This window comes from Tamandua tetradactyla, chromosome 13 (genome assembly GCF_023851605.1).
Source record: "Tamandua tetradactyla isolate mTamTet1 chromosome 13, mTamTet1.pri, whole genome shotgun sequence".
NCBI classification, from domain to species: Eukaryota; Metazoa; Chordata; class Mammalia; order Pilosa; family Myrmecophagidae; genus Tamandua; species Tamandua tetradactyla.
This window is the reverse complement of record NC_135339.1, coordinates 50,439,657-50,459,843: the sequence shown is the minus strand read 5'-3', so window position 1 is coordinate 50,459,843 and position 20,187 is coordinate 50,439,657. Positions and strand designations below refer to the sequence as shown.

The 20,187-nt window shown below is 34.4% G+C and overlaps 1 protein-coding gene and 2 pseudogenes across 13 annotated transcripts in view; all 3 read left to right on the top strand.

The window, feature by feature from the left end:
* Positions 1-20,187, top strand: part of TBC1D12 (TBC1 domain family member 12) — a 213,578-nt gene that overhangs the window by 181,343 nt on the left and 12,048 nt on the right. For all 13 annotated transcript variants that reach the window (XM_077125385.1, XM_077125386.1, XM_077125387.1 and 10 more), the window contains 6 exons: positions 2,604-2,686; positions 4,858-4,975; positions 6,236-6,342; positions 11,966-12,046; positions 14,577-14,665; positions 15,637-15,708. In XM_077125385.1, coding sequence (XP_076981500.1) covers positions 2,604-2,686; positions 4,858-4,975; positions 6,236-6,342; positions 11,966-12,046; positions 14,577-14,665; positions 15,637-15,708 — 550 coding nt within the window. The remainder of the gene's footprint in view (positions 1-2,603; positions 2,687-4,857; positions 4,976-6,235; positions 6,343-11,965; positions 12,047-14,576; positions 14,666-15,636; positions 15,709-20,187) is intronic.
* On the top strand, positions 18,079-19,137 carry LOC143654540 (MBT domain-containing protein 1 pseudogene; annotated as a pseudogene).
* On the top strand, positions 19,131-19,969 carry LOC143654539 (MBT domain-containing protein 1 pseudogene; annotated as a pseudogene).

Genomic DNA, 20,187 nt, shown 5'->3' with positions numbered 1-20,187 from the left:
ACAAGTGCTGGAGAGGATGTGGAGAAAGAGGCACACTTATCCACTATTGGTGGGAATGTCAAATGATACAACCGCTGTGGAAGGCAATTTGGCAGTTCCTCAGGAAGCTAAGTATAGAATTGCCATATGACTGCAATACCATTGGTAGGTATCTACTTAGAGGACATGAGGGTAAGGACATAAACAGACATTTGCACATCAGTGTTTATAGCAGCACTATTTACAGTTGCGAAGAGATGGAAACAGCCAAAATGTCCATCAACAGATGAGTGGCTAAACAAAGACAGAATAAAGTTATGAAGTATATAACAACATGGATGGACTTTAAGGACATTATACTGAGTGAGATTAGCCAGAAACAAAAGGACAAATACTGTATGGTCTCACTGATATGAACTGACATTAGTTAGTAAACTTGGAGAATTTAATTGGTAACAGAGACTCTCAGGAGATAGAAATAGGGTAAGATATTGAGTAATTGGAGCTGAAGGGATACAGATTGTACAACAGGACTGAATGTAAAAACTCAGAAACGGACAGCACAATACTACCGAACTGTAATACAATTATGTTAAAACAATGAATGAAACTGAATGTGAGAATGATGGAGGGAGGAGGGCTGGGGGCACAAATGTAATCAGAAAGATAGATAGACGGTAAAGACTAAGATGGTATAATCTAGGAATGCTTAGAGTGTATAATAATAGTGACTAAATGTACAAATTTAAAAAATGCTTTTGCATGAAGAAGAACAAAGGAATGTCATTATTGCAGGGTGCTGAAAATAGATGATAACTAATATTTCAAAATTTTAATTTATGTGTGAGATTAAAGCAAAAAATGTTTTATTTGGTACAAAATTTTTATTTTGACTAGTGCATTTCCTAATATAACTTATGTAGATAGCTTGGTTGAACAACATAAGTGCATGAAACCTTGGGTAGGACATGAGGTTTTGTTAGTTTGTCCAGAGTGATGCCCTGATAAATCCCAGAGTGATTTAAATAGTGAATAAAAAAGTATTTGCAAAGTTCCTTTTGGGGAATGGTGAGAAAGGGGGAAAATTCGACTTCCCCAAGTTGAATTCTTGATATTCTCAGAGGCAGTGCAGATAACCAAAGCTATAGGCTAAGCCCCCAATCTTGGGGTTTGTTCATATGAAACTTTACCCCACAAAGTATAGGTCAAGCCTACTTCAAATTAGGCCTAAGAGTCACCCCCAAGACAACCTCTTTTGTTGCTCAGATGTGGCCTCTCTCTCCAGCCAACACAACAAGCAAACTCACCACCCTCCCCCTGTCTACATGGGACATGAATCCCAGGGGTGTGGACCTTCCTGGCAATGTGGGACAGAAATCCTGGAATGATCTGAGACTCAGCATCAAGGGATTGAGAAAACCTTCTTGACCAAAAGGGGGAAGAGCAAAATGAGACAAAATAAAGTGTCAGTGGCTAAGAGATTCCAAACAGTGTGAAAGGTTATCCTAGAGATTATTCTTACACATTAAATAGATACCACCTTGTTAGTCAAGATGTAGTGGAGAGGCTGGAGGGAACTGCTTGAAAATGTGGAACTGTGTTCCATAGCCATGTTTCTTGAAGATGATTGTATAATGATATAGCTTTCACAATGTGAGTGTGTGATTGTGAAAACCTTGTGTCTGATGCTCCTTTTATCTACCTTATCAACAGACAAGTAAAACATATGGAATAAAGATGAATAATAGAGGGAACAAATGTTAAAATAAATTTAGAGTGAAATTCTGGTGATCGGTGAGGGGGAGGGGTGGAGAGTAATGGTGTGTGTGAATTTTTTTCTGTTTTCTTTTTATTTCATTTTCTGAATTGATGCAGATGTTCCAAGAAATGATCATGATGATGAACATGGAACTATGTGATGATTGTGAATTACTGATTATATATGTAGAATGGAATGATCAGAAGTTACGAATGTTTGTGTTTGATTGGTGTTTTTTGGTATTTTTTTAAAAATTTTTTAATTAAAAGAAATGATTAAAGGGATTGAACTCTTTCAGCGGAAATTGAAGCAAGATAAAATAGGACAACTATAAATCCCTGGTTTCCTAGTCAGCTCTGAAAGAGTTAACAGACATCTCCTAGTCCCTTGTTTCTTATCTAGCTCCAAAGGAACTAATACAGAGCTGCAAACTTCCTAGGACAAAACTTTCCCCAAAGCCCCCCAAAGCTCCCCAAACCAATAAACCTTCCCCAAATGATAAAAGCTTGTAAACTTTTGGGCCCAAGGCAAACGCTTAATTAATAATAGGAGGCATAGGGTCATGAACATTTGTTAACTCTTTGCCCAAAAACAAATTTCAGGTATGTGTCAACAAACCATGAATTCTGCAAGCTGTCTCCTCCTAGCAAAGAAGACACGTACTGTTCAAAGGTTATTATAGAAACCTGCCACTGGTAAAACTTTGCTATGTAACGAGCTGTCCCATACCACTCAGTGCATATCCCTCTCTTGGACATGCACACATTAACCTGGCTTAAGTGTACTCTCTTTTTATTAAATAAATTTTACTACTCATGCCTAAAAAATAAAAAAAGTATCTCTCAGTAATTATTTTCTTTTTCAGAAATCTCCCTGCCAAGTCTGTGGAAGAAGCTTTACGTCACCGACAAGAATATGATGAAATGGTGGCTGAGGCTAAAAAACGAGGTATAAAATATAACTCCAAATGGTAAAGTTAAATTTTTTATTTCATTTAGTTTAATGTCAACAGGAAGATGGGTTGTGAAATTGATCAAGACTGTCTTTGTCTTCAAAATGATACTGAATTATTATTTTTCTCCATTATTTTTATAATTAAATTTGGTTCTTGAAGAATAAAACATCGTATTAAAATAATAGTTTTTATGCAGATACTTTTACAAAACTAGATTTGAAATTAAAATTTGCTTTTGTAACTTACGAAGTTTCTCTAGAGTCCCAATTGTATCATTTAGCCAGGCACACAGATGTATGCTGTCATATGTGTGCATTCACACATTATTCATTAATTCCCTCCCCCAACCAAAAAAATAACACAAGGGTAATTTAGCAGTATTTATTCTGCTAACCACAGTAACCACTGCTAGTTCAAGATAAACATGCAGTTTTAGAAAATACTACACAGCTATATCTATCTTTAGACCTACACCTGATTTACAATTGATATTTTTTCCTTTGACTTGAATTGAAAGTGAGTAGAATATTATAATAGTATACAGGTCTGTTTTGGTGGCTTTATTTTGGAAATGAAGTTTATTCTTTAATTTAAGAGTAGGCATAGCAGGATATGTTAGGTCAATTTTATTGTTCTAAAAGACCTAATTATTTAAATATTAGTTGAGTTTATTTTCCTATACAGTACTTGAAATATTTCTAACATACCCAATTTTTAATGACTCTTAACACTGACTTCACTATTTGAGTAATATTTAGGCTACTTTTTGATAAGTAGATAAACCTAATACTATGATAGAGGTAATACTGAATTAGGAATACAAAAGACCACAGCTTTGGGAGTGCGAGGGTAGTTCAGTGGTAGAGTTCTCTCCTGCTATGTGGGAGACTTGGGTTCGATTCCCGGCCCATGCACTTCCCAAACAAGCAAGCAAGCAAGCAAGCAAGCAAGCAAACAAACAAACGAAAACCAAACCAAACAAACAAAAAAATTTTTCAACGAATGGTGCTGCAATAAAGGGATACACACATGGAAAAAAAAAGAAATGTGACTCCCATCATACAACATACAAATAAAAAAATAATAATAATTGTAAGACCACAGCTTTACTCCTGTTTCATACTACCTAGATTTACTGAATAAATAGGTCTGATGTTCCTTTCCTCATCTGTACAGTGTAGAACCAGGTAGACTGCATCAGTGGTGTGCAAGCTCTTTCGACCCTTTCTTTTTTAAAAACAGTAGAACCTTTTCTCAGTAAATTTTACATAGATCCGAATATATAAAAATAAAACAAATAAAGGGTTGCTGCTTAGTTGTTCTCCTGCTTGTCCCTCAAGACAGTTTCTGAGGCACATGTAAAACAGAATTTTAAAACATTTTCGTTGGCTGATCTCTAAAGTCCTTATTGGTTCTATATATAATTTGATTTTTTAAAATCTATTTTCTGTTTCGGCAACATATATACCATAAAATTTGCCACTTTTACTGTTTTTAAATGTACAGTTTAGTGCCATTAATTACATTTACAATGTTGCACTACTGTCACCACCATCCATTACCAAACTTTTTTATCACCCAAAAGAGAAACTTTGTGAATAATGCTGCTATATATAATTATTGACTTTTAATTCACTTATCTCTCTTTATGTTTGAGACATCTTTTCTTCCAAAATTCTGTCCTCTGATTATCAGAGGGTATTGTGTGTATATGTGTGTGTTAGGGGAAGTTTTATCTCAATCTGATTGGTAAAATGCAACACCATACTAAAAAGAGTTCAGTGTAACAGTGCCATTGTCAAAATAATTTTTTCAGTGTCATGTGGTTTTATGTCAGGAAATCCATAAACCCCTTGTATAAAAAACGGGTATTAGTTTCCCACAGTTTTCCCTTAGTTATTCCTGACACATTTCAGTTCATTGATTAATAAAGTATATATAGAAATATGTGGTATAGTAATATACTTAAAGGACTTTTAAAACTGTTAGCCAAATTAATATTGTTTGTATTTTTTTCTTTGCACCCTTGCTCGCTTGCTCCTTTGTTCCCTTTCCTTGTTGCTGTGACGGGAATATTCTTTTTGAGGAAGCCTCTTTTGTAGAATTAGATACAAGTAGAATTGATCTTGGATATTTATATTGAAATAATTCTTGTTTAAAACAGAAATTAAAGAAGCATTTAAAAGAAAAAAAATTATGAAAGAACGATTTAAGCAGGAAGAAAATATTGCAAGTGCAATGGTAATTTGGATCAATGAAATACTGCCCAATTGGGAAGTAATGTAAGTAAGCAGACCTTTTCTGAATTCCAGTTTGTCTCCAAAGATCTTGTGTTTGCAGTTCTATATTTTCATTAGTTCCCAGCATGTATCTTCTGTTTTGGCTAAATTGTACTATTAACCAATGGCTGAAAATTTCCATACTTAGCTCTGTACCTTTGCTTTTAGAAATCTCACAATCTCTAATACTTACCTCCCTTATTGACTACCCCCTATGCCTGTCAAAATTTTACCCATTATTTGAGACCCATCTGAAATGCTAATTGATTCATGGAACTATTATAATCTCCTCAGTTACCATATTTCTTATTCTAAGATACCATCAATTGTAAGATATACTATGTATCCAATAAAGGTTTTTGGAAAAATAGTAAATTAAATATGCACGTTCATTATGAGATAAAATTTTTTAAAATATTAAATATTAATGTGGTTTTTAAAGTCTCTCTCATAGTCAAGGAAATATACATGGTGTTTCCCTTCTGTAAATGTTCCATTGTACTTTGAGACTAATACCAGCTCTTGCCTTGTTTCACCTTTATTTTTTCATAAGATTTTGTACACATTATCTTCTCTGTAGACCAGAAGGTAGGAGATAGCTTCTGCAATGCGTAGTGTAGGATATGCATTGGGAATTTGAATATTGGCACAGTGTGCCAAATACTGCATTAGTCTTTACATAAGTTATCTGATTTGATTCTTAGAAACTTTATAAGGGGTGTGTGTATGTATGTGTATATATATATATTTATAACTTCCATTAATAGGTCAGAAAGATTAAGTGATTTGCCCAAGGTTATATAGTTGGTGAATGGTTAAACCAGATTTGACCTATCTATCTGACTCTAAAGCCCGTACTTTACAATAGAATACACTGCCTCTCAAAGACAAGGGCCTTACCCGTAGTAGATAGGTAGTGATTTTGTTTTGGGTACTGAATTGGCAGTACATTTTTATGTCTCTTTTATCTTGTTTTAATAATTGTCCAGATATTTTTTATTCTTCCATTGTATGCTTGTTTTAGTAGAAACTGTAGAAGACAGTTCTCTTTAAATTATTATTGTCCTTCTTTAGGGTACTGTATATATTGTAGGCTTTTTTTGCCTCAAGCATGAACCCAAATGAAAGAACACATCACATACTTACTTCTCTATGTTCTTAAAAACCATTCTATCACTTGTCCATAGATTAAGTAAACCATCATGCAACTAGGATTTTTGATATAAAGTAACTTTGTCCTTTTTTCTCCCCCTTTAATTCTAGGCGTAGTACGAGAAGAGTTCGAGAATTGTGGTGGCAGGGATTGCCCCCTAGTGTTCGTGGGAAAGTTTGGAGTCTAGCTGTAGGAAATGAACTAAATATCACTCCTGGTTTGTATTCTATGTTCAGTTACTCCCACACGTACAAATAACTATCTCCATATTTACAAAGCAGATTAGTAAATTGGCCATTAAAAAAGACATTACCATATGCAGCATCATTTTAAAAGCATGCTTCATTTCTCCCTCTCTAAACCTGGTGTGATTTAATAAGTAACTTACTATATTTCATATTACAATAAATAAGATATGTGGGGTTTCCTTTAGTTTACAACTATCAATAGTATTTTTGACATCCAAATATCATAAGTGTAGGTAATTTAAAAAACTGGGGATGCTGATTTGCTATGGATAAATAAGTATATACAAGGATACATAAAATAGTCTAGTTTGTAGGATGGTTTACAGTTTACCCCCAAAAAACAAATATTGGGAGGAAGTAGAAATGTGTTTTCCTACCTCTCTAGTCAAACCAATGCTTTTAGACTGTTTTTTTATTTAAAAATTTTTTTAAGTTATAAAATATAAAAAAGAAGAGGAACTTAAGGTGCTGTTTCTTATTTTCTGAAGTTTCATAGACTTTGAAAGATAGGAGTAAAATATGGAATTGTTTTTCTGAATTTTTTTTAATTAGATGATATTAGGATATTATCAAATAGGAGAAAAATATAGTTAATAATAGGTGTAGCATAGCTCTGAGTGATCATGATAATGCTAGACATTGGCACCACAGAAAGACTTAGAGGCACTAGTTATAATAATGGAAATATGTTTTTATTTACATATTCATTGAAAAAATATTCAAACAATCGTAAAGTACAAACTTTAAGTCATTTTCCTGTCATCCACCCAAACTCCCACTCTCAATCATATTAAAAGTACTGCTAGCAATTTGGTATATGTTCTTCCAGACCTTTTTAATGTGCATATAAAAAGTGTGCATCTGTTTATATATGTATTTTTTTAAGACTTTTCTTTTTTTCATTCTTTTTCTCCCACAAAAAGGAATTTTTGCCATAACATTATTCTGATTTACTTTTTCACTCTGAAATTTGTCTTGGACAGCCTCCATGTCAGTACATACAAATTTGCTTTGTATGTACAATAGCTACAGTGTATTCCACAGTTTGGCTATATATACTATAATTTATTTAACAGTTTTTCTAGTGATATGTAAATCAAAGACCTATATGTTTAAACAGCATCAAAGTACTGTTTTTCACTCTTCAAATTTAAAAAGATTAAAATAAATGAGAATCTATCTATATAGGGCATGACTGAAAAATAATTGGAAATATTTATCAGAAGCCTCAAAAATAATATAATCTTTGATTTATTTATTCAGTTCTAAGAATTTACTGTAAGAAAATAACCAGGATTGGGTGCAAAAGCTCATCTACAAGTATGTTCATTGGCAGCAGTCAGCAGTACATATAACAAAATATAAATGTTTATCCTTAGTCTTAAAAGTGATGCCATCTTTGGATAGCATGGTTATGTGTGATTTTTTTGAAAATTTATTTTCAGGAATGTAATGAACATGTTATTTTAACATGGTTTTTTTTTTGGTTTTAGAAATAAAATTTAAAGGAAGAATTAAGAGTGTGAATTTGGCTTTAAAAAGGCTAGATTCCTACATGACTTAACCATTCTCTGCAAATGTAAACAAAGAATTCCTTTTACTTTCTGTTCTTTGAAAATATTAAAATGAAATGTTTTACATTATAGTTAGAGATTTCAGTCAGATTTTTTAGATCTGTAAAGGATTGTTGAATGTATTAGAATTGTTTAAAGGCTTAGGAATCAGTTTTACATGCAATGAAGCAATTAGCTTTTGGTAGCTATCTGAAGTTTTGTTTTGATTACAATTTTGTTGATAACCTTGGTTTTAGATTGTGAAGTATACTATCACTTAGACATTAACATTGGTTACATTGCTGTTAACTTTTTGTTATAGTATAGTCGAACATTTCTTTTTTTAAACTCTAATTTGGTCATTTTGTAATATAACGGGATCGTTTGTTTTCAAAGTAATTTTAAATTTCCTTTACTAAACAGTTATATGTTTAGGAATATAATGAATACTTATTCCCTTCTTTTTCACTAGTGATGGGAAGAATGCTAAAGTTTGATTCAAGTAGATTTCTTTTTTCTTTTTAGAGCAGTTGCAGGTTTATAGAAAAACAAGCAAAAAGTAGAGTTCCCATATACTTCTTTTTATATACACAGTTTTCCTGGTTATTAATATTTTGTATTAATGTGGTATTTTTGTTACAATTGAGCAAACATATTGTTGTAATTATGTCATTAACTTTAGCCCACTGTTTACATTAAGATTCACTCTTTATGTTGTACAATTCTACGGGTTTTTTGTGACCGGGGTAACATATACAACCTAAAATTTCCCTTTTATCCCTTTTCATATGTACAGTTCAGTGGTGTTAATTACAGTCACAACGTTGTGCCTTCATCGCTATCATTCATTGCCAAAACTTTTCTATCACTCCAAAGAGAAACTCGACCAACTAAACATTAACTCCCCATTCCCCTCCCCACCCTGATGACTTCTATTCTGGTGTCTGAATTTATGAATTTTTATATTCTGCTTTTTTCATACAAGTGAGATCATACAGCATTTGGCCTTTTGTGTCTGTCTTCTTTCACTCAACATGATATCTTCAAATTTCATCCATGTTGTGGCATACATCCGAACTTCATTCCTTTCTACAGTTGAATAATATTCTATTGTATGTATATACCACATTTTGTTTATCCAGTCGTCTGTTGATGGACACTTGGGTTTCTTCCACATTTTGGCAATTGTGAATAATGCAGCCATGAACATCGGTGTGCAAATATCTATTCCATTGAAGTAGATTTACTTTTTATCAACTTTTTAAGTTTTGAATGGCTCTAAATAGTTTTACTCTGCCAGTTGTATTTGTTTTGTTTGTTTTAATCATGAAATTTCTAACCCCTAGAGAATAAAAGCTAAGAATAGGGGCTCTAAAGTCAGGCAAATATGGTTCAAATCATGGTTCCGATCTAAATTAGATTTGTGACCTTGGGCAAATTATTTAACACCTATTAGTCTTAGTTTTCTTCAGCTATAAAATGGGAATAATATTATTAGTTTTCTCCAAAAATTATACTAAAACTTATTTGTGATGACAAGTGTAAAATTATAGTGAAAATGAAATTTGCTGAGTGTACACAATATCATTGTCAAAAAACAGAACGTGAATCATGCACTGAAATCAAAAATTTTCAAGAAAAAGAAAAAAATTTCAAAGTGGACTCGAGAAGCTACAAAACATTTACAGAACAGATTTCAGGATTTGGGTTACCATTCCTCAGTTTCAGGTTTTTCCATCTAGCTGCTCCAAAACACTGGAGGCCAAAAGAAATATCATTATAGTATTTCAGCAGTCATTCTCATTTGTTAAATCCTATCTTTTCTGTTATGACTCCCTCTTCTCCTTTCATCCTTCTCCTACTCTATAAGGATCTTCTATGTCCTTTCTAACTTTTTCATATTGAAAAGGCATGTCGATAATATAGGACAGGGGGATAGAATTAGTTGATATTCTTGGAGAGGCTGGCGCCTCTGGGTTTCAGGGTTTATCTAGCCTAGGCATCCTCTTTTTGGAGGTAATAGGTTTCAGGAAAGTAAACTTTTAGTGCATGAGACATCACAGAGTCTCAAAGCCCTAGGTGTTCTTTAAGGTTAATAGGCATGATGTTGACTGGGGGTTGGTAAAGCGTGGCAATTAGCAGTATCTAGCTGAAGGGTACATAAGAGTACCCTGCAAATAGCCTCTGATACCTTGTTTTGTTACCTTTAGTTTCCCCCTTCTGGTCTGGAATGCATTATCAATCCCACAATGCCACGGCCAGGTTTATCCCTGGGAATCATGTCCCACATTGTCATTCACCTCTCCCTTTGTAGATTCAAAATAAATTGGCATGAGGAGCCAGAGCATGGAATTGAACTGAGATGCAGGTCTTCTTATTATAGCTAAGAGCTCTAAATCTTCCCTGGGGAGATGTCCTTTAATGTTTGGAATGCGATGCCACATTTTTTATTATTGGATCATTTTGTGGCTTCTGGTGAGCCTTTTTTCTTCCAAGCCTGTTTTAAAATTTGAGTAGAATCGTGAAATTGGATATGGCTTGGAACCAGTTTGAAAGCAAAATTATGAACTTCAATTTTATATTTGATAATCCCAAAATAATTATATATCTAAATTTTAAATTAAATCTACCTCTTCTACCATGTCCTTAATTGGGCACAAGTAATAGAAATTGTATTTGATTTTTAAAAAATTTTTCTTTCCCAGCAGTAAGTAGGAATGAAAAGTGAATATAAAGTAGAAAAGATCAAAATAATGATTCTGTTTGAAATCTATCAGCTATTTTATACTTTGATTCTTGGCAGTATAGAGAATACTTGTTACGGTACAGTCATGACATTGGAGTACTCCACAATTAAAAAAAAAGCAGATGTTTATCTATTAATATGGAGTAACCCCAACATAACAAAATAGAATCCATGTCACTGCATGTAATATATCGACTCTTTGTTTTTTAAAAAGGAGGATATATATGTATATGTGTGTGCATGCATATTTCATCTTGGAAGGGTTCGTGAAAGCTCTGGTGACCATACCTGTGTTTGAGAGAAGTAGTAGGGAGGAAATGTACTTTTCTTTCTATACTCTACTGTGCTGTTTGTATATTTTTACCCATATTCATGGTTCAACTTTGAAAATAAGTTAATTTTATAAAAGATTAATTGAAGAAAAAAATGTTCCTGGCACTTCAGAAAATAATATAACTGTGTTTGGTCAAGAATTATTTTTTTCTGTTCTTAGGTCACTGAAATTTACTATTTTATGTAATTTAAAATCTGTAGTGGTTAGACAATTAAAATTTGGGAGTTTCTTTTCAATTTCTTCTGTTCCTGAAGTATTGAGATCTTACATATGGAAGTACAGTAGTAGTTCCAAAAGTAATTGATTGGGCAATTAAAGTAAAAAGATAGGGGTAGAGATTTTTGTATATTGACATTTTGACCAAATCTGTGTGAAGAAAGCTTTAGATATTGTATCATAGCATATGTGCATATGTACATATAATATCATAATGGAGAAACCAGTTTCAGGAGAGAAAGAAAACAAGAACTTGTATTTATTGAGGGCCTATCAGGTGCCAAATTCTTTACATAAATTGTCTTGTTTAATCTTCAGTAACCCCATGAAGTAGATGTTATTTTTCTCCAGTTTTCAGATGAAGAAACCCAACATCCAGAGAGGTTAAGTGACTTTCCTGAAATCTCACAGGTTGCAAGTGGCAGAGCTAGAATTTGAATCTAGGGCTCACTAACTTCAAAAGTTGTGTTTCTGCTATTCCCCAGTGATGCTTCTTTAACAGAAGCATCTCTCCCTGTTTTGTACATACCTTCTGTATCATAACTACTTGGCTGAGCAGCCTTATCTTGCTGGTTGTGTAGGGGATAATTTTGGTTGAATCAGGTGTTTCAGTTTGCCGTATTTTTATGCCTGCTATATCAGGGAGATGGGACCTAAAATAGATAAAGAGTAAAAATATGTGAACATTTTTCTTTCTTGTTTTTTTGTGTGAAATTTTTGCTATTTCCCCCCCCACCCCCCAGAACTTTATGAAATCTTCCTTTCAAGAGCAAAGGAAAGGTGGAAAAGCTTCAGTGAAACAAGTTCAGAGAATGATGCAGAAGGTATGTTTTTTCTTTTTTAAATAAGAACTTCAAGAGGAAAATCCAGCTTTGGAAAGTAGTTTTATGTTGTATTATATGTTAGGAACTATAGTAATTGCTTTACATATTTATCTCATCTAACTTTAACTTAATAACCCTTTTAGTAGGTGGTAGTATTGTCCTGAATTTTATAAGAGGAAACTGAAGTTCAAAGTGAAGCTGGAATATAAACTCAGGTTGTTGGACTTCAGAGCCCATGATATAAACCAGAACATTGAAGCTAATGGGTGTGAGGTGTTTTAGGCCATGCACTTACTTAATCTGAAGATAAATGACCCCACACACACACTAATTTTCACTTCTCCTATAATATATTATTTATGGTTTTTATCATGGCTTATCCTTTGTTTGTTTAACTCATTTGTAGTCCTCGATTTTCCCTCCACTTTCATAATTTTTTTCCCCTAATCATTTCACAGAAAGCAGGAAAACCAGGTAAATCATCCTAGTTTACCAAATTTAGATAAAAATTTATTCAGCCATCTATTATCCTTATATCATAGGAAGCTATTTGTTTCCCAGGCCCTTCTGCCGGACACTTTTTGTGTTTGCTCTCCTTCAGAGAAAACCAGCCCTTTTCTCTTGCTTATAAGTAAAACTCTAAAAATGAACATGACTTAAGATAGTGAAATGGTGATTTTCATAGTGGTTTTCTATGACTATGTAGACAATTCTGTTACATTTCTCGGCTACTCTCTTCTATTTTAGAAAAGTGAACATTAGGGTGGGGAAAATTGACCAAATAAGGTTAGAGAAAACACTTGATTTCCAGAAGTGTTCAAGTAAGTCTCATCCTGAGGCCTGTTAACTATGTCAGCTATTTGTGGAGAAGTAAAAGTGCAAGAAAGGTGAAGATGTAAGAAGTTTTATACTGGCAGGGCCTCAGCTGATTCATTGTTCTTTTCAAACTTGTTTTATGAAGAAATGAAATTACATGTTTGCACTTTGAGACATTTTGTCAATAGATAACTGGTAAAAGTTGCACCTCAGTAGAAATTAATTGAATGTGGTGAAGAATTGTTCCACTCAAGCAGTCTTCTATTTAAAATACTGTTTTCTTATTTTCTGAATGTTTATAATTACAGTTGTCATTTAATATTTTATGGCTATCCTCTTTTCAAATATTATTTCCACCCCACCTCTGTCTCCTCTCCTCTCCTTTTGGGACTCCAGTTACATACATGTTGAACTGTTTTACAGTGTGCCATAAATCACTTACATTTTTTAAAAATATTCTTTTTACTCTCTCTACTTCAACTTGGATAATATTTATTGACCAGTAATCAAGTTCACTAATTCTCTGTTCTTTGTCCAGTTTGCTGTTAAGTCTTTACCATGAGTTTTTAAGTTCAGGTATTATAATTTATGATTCTAGAGTGTTCACTTGGTTCTTTTTATAGATTTTTCTCTACTGGAGTTCTTTATCTTTCCATACTGAACATTTTTTTCCATCTTTTCCTTGATTTTATTTAACGTATTTATAATATTTAATGTTCTTGTGTGTTAATTCCAACACTGAATCACCTGCAAATTTGCTTATTTGGGATGGTTTTTCTCATGACTATAAATCACATTTTCCTACTTCTTTGCATATCTAAAAATTTTAATTTAATGCCAGGCATTGTATATAAAATTACGTAGAGACCAAAGTTGGTTTCTCTCCAGTTAGAACATGTTTTTTTTTATTAGGTAGTGTGGGTTAGGAGCTTATCACTTCCTAACATGACCCAGTCAGCAATTGGGCTAGGTTGGGGCATGGTTGCAGTTTTAGATAGACTTTCTTCACTTTTGGTATCAAATTTCTTCATAGGAAGGACTGTCCTACTTTGAATGCAGGTCCCTCCCTCTGTGAGACTCTTTTGCAAGCACCATGTGACTTTAGGTGCTTTTAGTCTTTCTAGCCTAGTTTCCTACACGACTCCAGCACTCAGCACAAGTCCCATATGAGAAAACTAGGTATATGTTCAGGGGTCTTCCAGATTCCTATATGTCATACCAGCCCTACTTGGCCATGATCTGGTTTCTCTTTCTTGAAGCAGGGTCCCTTTGTCTATCCTAAATCCAGGCCTCGACTTGGTAAATTCCCCTAGGGAGAAAGATGGCTACTGTTATCCATTCACCTAAGAAAAGCTCTTCCCTTTCTGTCATTTATATCCTCTTGACCTCTCTGTGTCCACAGCCATCTGATAGCTTTTTTTTTTTAATGTGATATTTGTAACTTTTTTCTAGTGTTATGGTAGGAGCCCCTACCCTAATAAAAGCAGGAAGTAGAAACCTGTCATCATATAACTTTCTGACAAATGTATGAATAGATACTTTCTTCATATAAGAGTCTCTAATATCCAACAGATGTCATGTGGCTTTTTAAAAAATTTCCTGATTATTCAGCTTTTAACTTTCCTTAAATAACACTTATGTGATCATTCTGTATTTATAAGATTGAAGTTGCAGCTCAGCAATCATTTTAATTTAATCTACTTGGCAAATGCAGGTATATCTGTTGCTGATCGGGAGGCTAGCCTGGAGTTAATTAAACTGGACATATCCCGTACATTTCCATCTCTCTACATCTTTCAGAAGGTGAGGGTTTCTGACTAGCTTATGACATTTTTACAAATTCTTTTACTATCCAAGGAAACACATTATTTAAATGCATAGGCACTGTTAGTATGAAACTGAAAATTTTAAAGGAATTTCTATTATTTTATTCCGTTGACTGAAATACATTACACTTAGCATAGCATGCATTACCTTTTTTGTAATAGGTACTTGACAGTTTTCATTAAGGTGAATTTGTTTTTCATTCTGTGAGATAGTTGAATTCTATTTTTTGTTTATTTGTTTTTACATGGGCAGGCAGCGGCAATCGAACCCAGGTCTTCAGCATGGCAGGCGAGAACTCTGCCAGTGAGCCACTGAGTCCTGCCCTGAATTCTAATGTTTTTGCCTAGTTAATCAAATATAAATAACTTTGTCCTAAATCTTAAAATTTCTTAGCTCCTTATAGAATTACCATTGAAATAGGAAAAAAATGGTTTATTTTTTTCCATAAGAAGGCTATTATGAAGTTACTTGTACTTTATGACAAGAGAAAATGTTTCATTTTATCTATGCTTTGTATTTGAATACATGGAATTCCTCTATCTTTAGACTGAAAAAAATTATTATATTAAGATTAAGACTATTAACAATATAATTTGTGTAGTGTGGTAGTTTTCTTTTGCTGAAATTATATTATGTAAAATGAAGGAGTCTGTATTTATTATATTCTTATTGTACCAAATCTAGAAATCTTTAAAATTGTATATAAACTATGTAGATTGTATCCAATAAGTGAATTTTTCTAGTTTTTTTGTTCTTCAGGATTAATTTTTTAAAAACAACACTTCAGATTGTATTTGGCAGAGTGAATTTAGAGTATTTTTAACAACTATTAAATATACTAAAACAAGAAATCATTTAAGAAATGGTAAAGTTTATTAGCATGTTATATGAGAATTGACTTAAAAACAATTATTTATATAGTTTCAAATTTCATTTTTTCTCCTAAGGGTGGCCCATATCATGATGTCTTACATAGTATCTTAGGGGCATATACTTGTTACAGACCTGATGTTGGTTACGTAAGTATTTGTTTCTGTTTGTTTTTGTTTTAAAACAACGTCTTGTTTATATTCTTATCAAAATATCTTGTGGTATGCTATCTCCCAAATGTCTATATCGCTATGTATTTTTCTTTGTCCCATCCATTTACCCAGAGAGGAATCCAGCCAGGAGGAATTATGAGAGTCACTACTACTTACCTGAGACAGCAGAGCTGGGATTTTACCATTCAATTTGTAAACTTTTATTTAATGCTCCTGTTGTCAGTGTGGTGCCTTATCCCTCTTTTCCTAATCCTTCCTTCCTCGGCTGTCTCTAGAAAATGAACCTCTTTTATGTTCTCTCAAGGTAAGTAAGGGATATATTGCATCTGCCCATCCAGTATGTGGGGCAGGGGGAGCATTTGCTCCTTTTACACAATTTCAACCAATCTTTTTTTAAGCTCTGCCTCTCAATTTCAGAGGTACCTGATAACTTCAGTTCTTGAGCCTCCAGGGTTTTATGGTTGGAATTGGCTTGCAGTTTATTGATTTCCTCCTCTTCATACATTAGTTTCAACTTTCCCCACTTCATTAAAACTTCCAATATATAACTGACTTCTTTTCTCTGCTGTTTTTATATATCTAATTAAGGAGCAGTATGACCTCATCTTAACTAATTACATCTGCAATAATTTCCCATTTCCAAATTTCCTGTTTCCTGTAACCTTATTAACACAACCCTAACTTACTTACAGAAAAAATGACTTCCTTTCCCAAATCAAAAAATGTATGAATATGAACTTGGGATTTTTATAAAACCTCTGAAAAATAAATGTAAGCATGTGTAGTATAAGAGATTGGACTACTACTACAAATTAATAATTTTGGCAACTAGCATATAATTTTGCTTTTTGTCACTAGGAAGTAGAAAATATTAAGCATTTTATAAACTTTTGGAATCCATATTTCATGACATGATTTGATGAAATAGGTTTTTAACTACCATACTGAATACTGAATACCCCATACTGAATCTATAAAAAAACAGAAGTTTTATCTGTGGATTTATTCACTATATCTTGAAAAATTTAGTAATCTTGATTCACATTACAGTTATATAAGAACCACTAGTACCAATATGTACTGCTTTTGCTGTTCCTTTTATTCTCCTGAAACTCTCTCTCAAGGGCTATGCGTTCTTTAATAATAGATAAAGTATAAAAGAGATGAGGTCACTAAATGAAAATTGTCATTACTCTTCCCTATTCTGTATAGAATGGAATTAGTCATACATTTATGAATGAATGGCAGGAAGCCAGAAGCTTTCCATAAATCAGTGTTTAAAATTATTCCTTGTTCTGTGCCTCAGAACACTTCACCATATTAAGTTTTGGAATAGATGAAGAGACCTGTGACTTTAACTACTGTGAATGCAATGACATTCTCAGGCATATTATGTTTAGAAAAGAATACATATTTAAGTGAGGTTCTGGAAATGGATTCTGTTAAAATTATCCATTCCTATATATTCTTTGGAAAGTCTTTATGTATCACCAGGGCTATTCCTAAGGCAGTTTTAAAAACCATTAATGAATTGCAGTGATTACTGAATTGTATTAGAATTGTATTAATTTTTTACTCTGAGGAAATGGTTATAATTGCTTCTGGGTAGAATAAAGATCTTGAGTCATGAGTGTCACTAGTTTGTAGGTCCTCTGAGGCCAGCTTTTTCCTTTTAAACAGGGAGGTAGCTATTATTTTGTTTGGATAGTATCTTCTGGCACTTTTAGTGAAATGGCCTATACTATGGTGGTCTCTAAGGTGGGTGTACCACAAAGGCAGAAATTAGAAGATCAATTAAATTCCCCCAGTTGGTGAGAGGAGGCAGAAACTGTAGCTCCGGATACACGTTACCATAAGAACTTTTTAATTTCTGTTTACAAATATTTATTTGAACAAGAGATCATAAAATATGTTTTTATAATACACATAAGAAAAGACATTTGAGTTACCATGTGAGTGCACTGGGAAGGGAGGGCTATGCTAATGTTTTGATATCCTGGGGCCACCCAAATTAAAGGGAGGAAATCCAGGGACTGCCACAGCCAGCCACTGCCAGTCTGATCCCAGCCAGGGGCCCCTTGTGGACGCCGCAGTCCCAGGTAGAGGCGCCTACCCCCGGCTCAGGGAGGGGGCACCATGGGCTCGAGGAGCATGGACATCCCCTATCCATGAGGCCCTGATGAAAAACACAAAGGATCTGAGTCAGAAGAAACATTAGAGGTCGCCCAAAACAGCCATTCCCTCTGCAGCCTGTCCAGTGCTTTTCAGGTTTTAGCTTTCTTCTGAAGAGCTGAATTATTTTATTTTATCATAAATCCTTCCAGTGGGACTGAATGTTATTCATGATACAAAAGGAAAAGAAGAGACTCATTCCAGATGTTTGACAGATATGATAGCTGCAATGAGGACACAAGTAGTAGCTCCAACTCTGAGGAGAGTGAAGAAGTTGCTCCTTTACCTCCTAATCTCCCAATTATTAAAACAATGGACAAATCTACAATTAAAGGTGATAAATCTGCTATGACTACCTGTTAGATGTGTAGGATAGTTGGCATGCGAGATGCTTTTTACTCTGAAACAAAGCAATTCTGCAGTGTTTCATGTTCAAGAATTTATTCATCAAACTCCAAGAAAGCAAACATTTTGGCCAGACATCAGGGTAGGCCTCCAACAAAGAAAGCAGAAGTTCTTCAGAAACAACCTTTAGGTGCTAAACTAAGAGCTTATGCTCAGTATCAAGCTGCTTTGCAAAATCAAGCAAAGACTAAAGCAGCAGTCCCCATGGAGGATTTCAGCTAGGGTAACTACATCAGTATAGCAATGGCTTCATAGCAGTTCCAGTTACCTGTTTTAGACATGTACCTATGAGGACCTACTGGGGTGATAGCTCAGAAAATGTAAGTGGAAGTTACCAATACAGACTGCAGCCTATGTGTTAGTTAGATTCAGTTGTCAACTTGGCCAGGTGAGCATACCTAGTCTTGTTGCTGCAGACATAAGCCAACGGTACGTGAACCTCATCTGTTGCCAATTACATCTGCAGTCGGCTAGGAGGTGTGTCTGCTGCAATGAGTGATGTTTGACTTAATTGGCTGGTGCTTAAATGAGAGATCGCAACATAGCACAGCTAAGCAGCTCAGCATTCCTCACCTCAGCACTAGCAGCTCAGCCCAGGCCTTTGGAGATGCAGAAAGAAGTCACCCCGGGGAAAGTTGTTGGAACCCAAGGGCCTGGAGAGAAGACCAGCAGAGACCATCCTGTGCCTTCCACGTAAGAAAGAACCTCAGTGGAAAGTTAGCTGCCTTTCCTCTGAAGAACCAACAAAATAAATCCCCTTTTATTAAAAGCCAATCCGTCTCTGGTGTGTTGCATTCCGGCAGCTAGCAAACTAGAACAGCCTACCTACGAAAGTCTTCTGCATTGCTAAAATTGTAAAATTAACAGGTTATAATGACCTTTTAAGATACGAAGGATTTGAAAATGACTCTGGTCTGGACTTCTGGTGGAATGTATGTGATTCTGGTATCTACCCATTTGGTTGATGCACAGCCAGTGGAAAACCTCTTGTCCCTCCTAGAACTATTCAACATAAGTATACAAACTGGAAAGGTTTCTGGTGAAATGACTTACTGGTGCCAAAACACGTGCACTTGATTTCTCACAGAAGGTTTCAGAGAGTATGCAATATATTCTTTCAAATCTTGCATGAGAGTAGAAGTAGTTGACAAGAGGCATTTATGTTGAACACGAGTAGCAGTGGTTGAAAGTGTAATAGGAGGTAGATTAAGACTAGTGTATGAAGAGAGTGAAGATAGAACAGATGACTTCTGGTGCCACATGCAGAGAGCCCATTAGCTCATCATATTGGTTGGTCTCGAAGTATGGGCCATCAAGTCAAAAGATCTGATATTACAGAGAAACAGGATGGACGTTTTGATACACCACCACATTTATTTGCTAAGGTAAAAGTAGACCAGAGTGGGGAATGGTTCAAGGAAGGAATGAAATTGGAAGCGATAGACCCATTAAATCTTTCTACAATATGTATTGTGACCATTAGAAAGGTGCTGGCTGACAGATTCTTGATGATGGGGATTGATGGCTCAGAAGCAGCAGATGAATGTGACTAGTTCTGTTACCATGCACCCGCCCCCTTTTTTTTCCTGTGAGTTTCTGTGAAATTAACATGATTGAACTTACTCCACCCGGATGTTATACAAAACTTCCTGAGGTTTGACTACCTCAGGGAAACTGGCTCCATTGCAACACTAGTAAAACTGTTCATAAGGATAGTTTATAATATTATAAATAAATATTTATAGTGTCAGTATATTTATAGTATTAGTAAGGAATAAATACTAGTAAAACTATTTAATAAGGATGTTCCAAATCACGGATTTCATGTAGGAATGAAGTTAGAAGCAGTAGATCTCATAGAGCCATGTTTAATATATG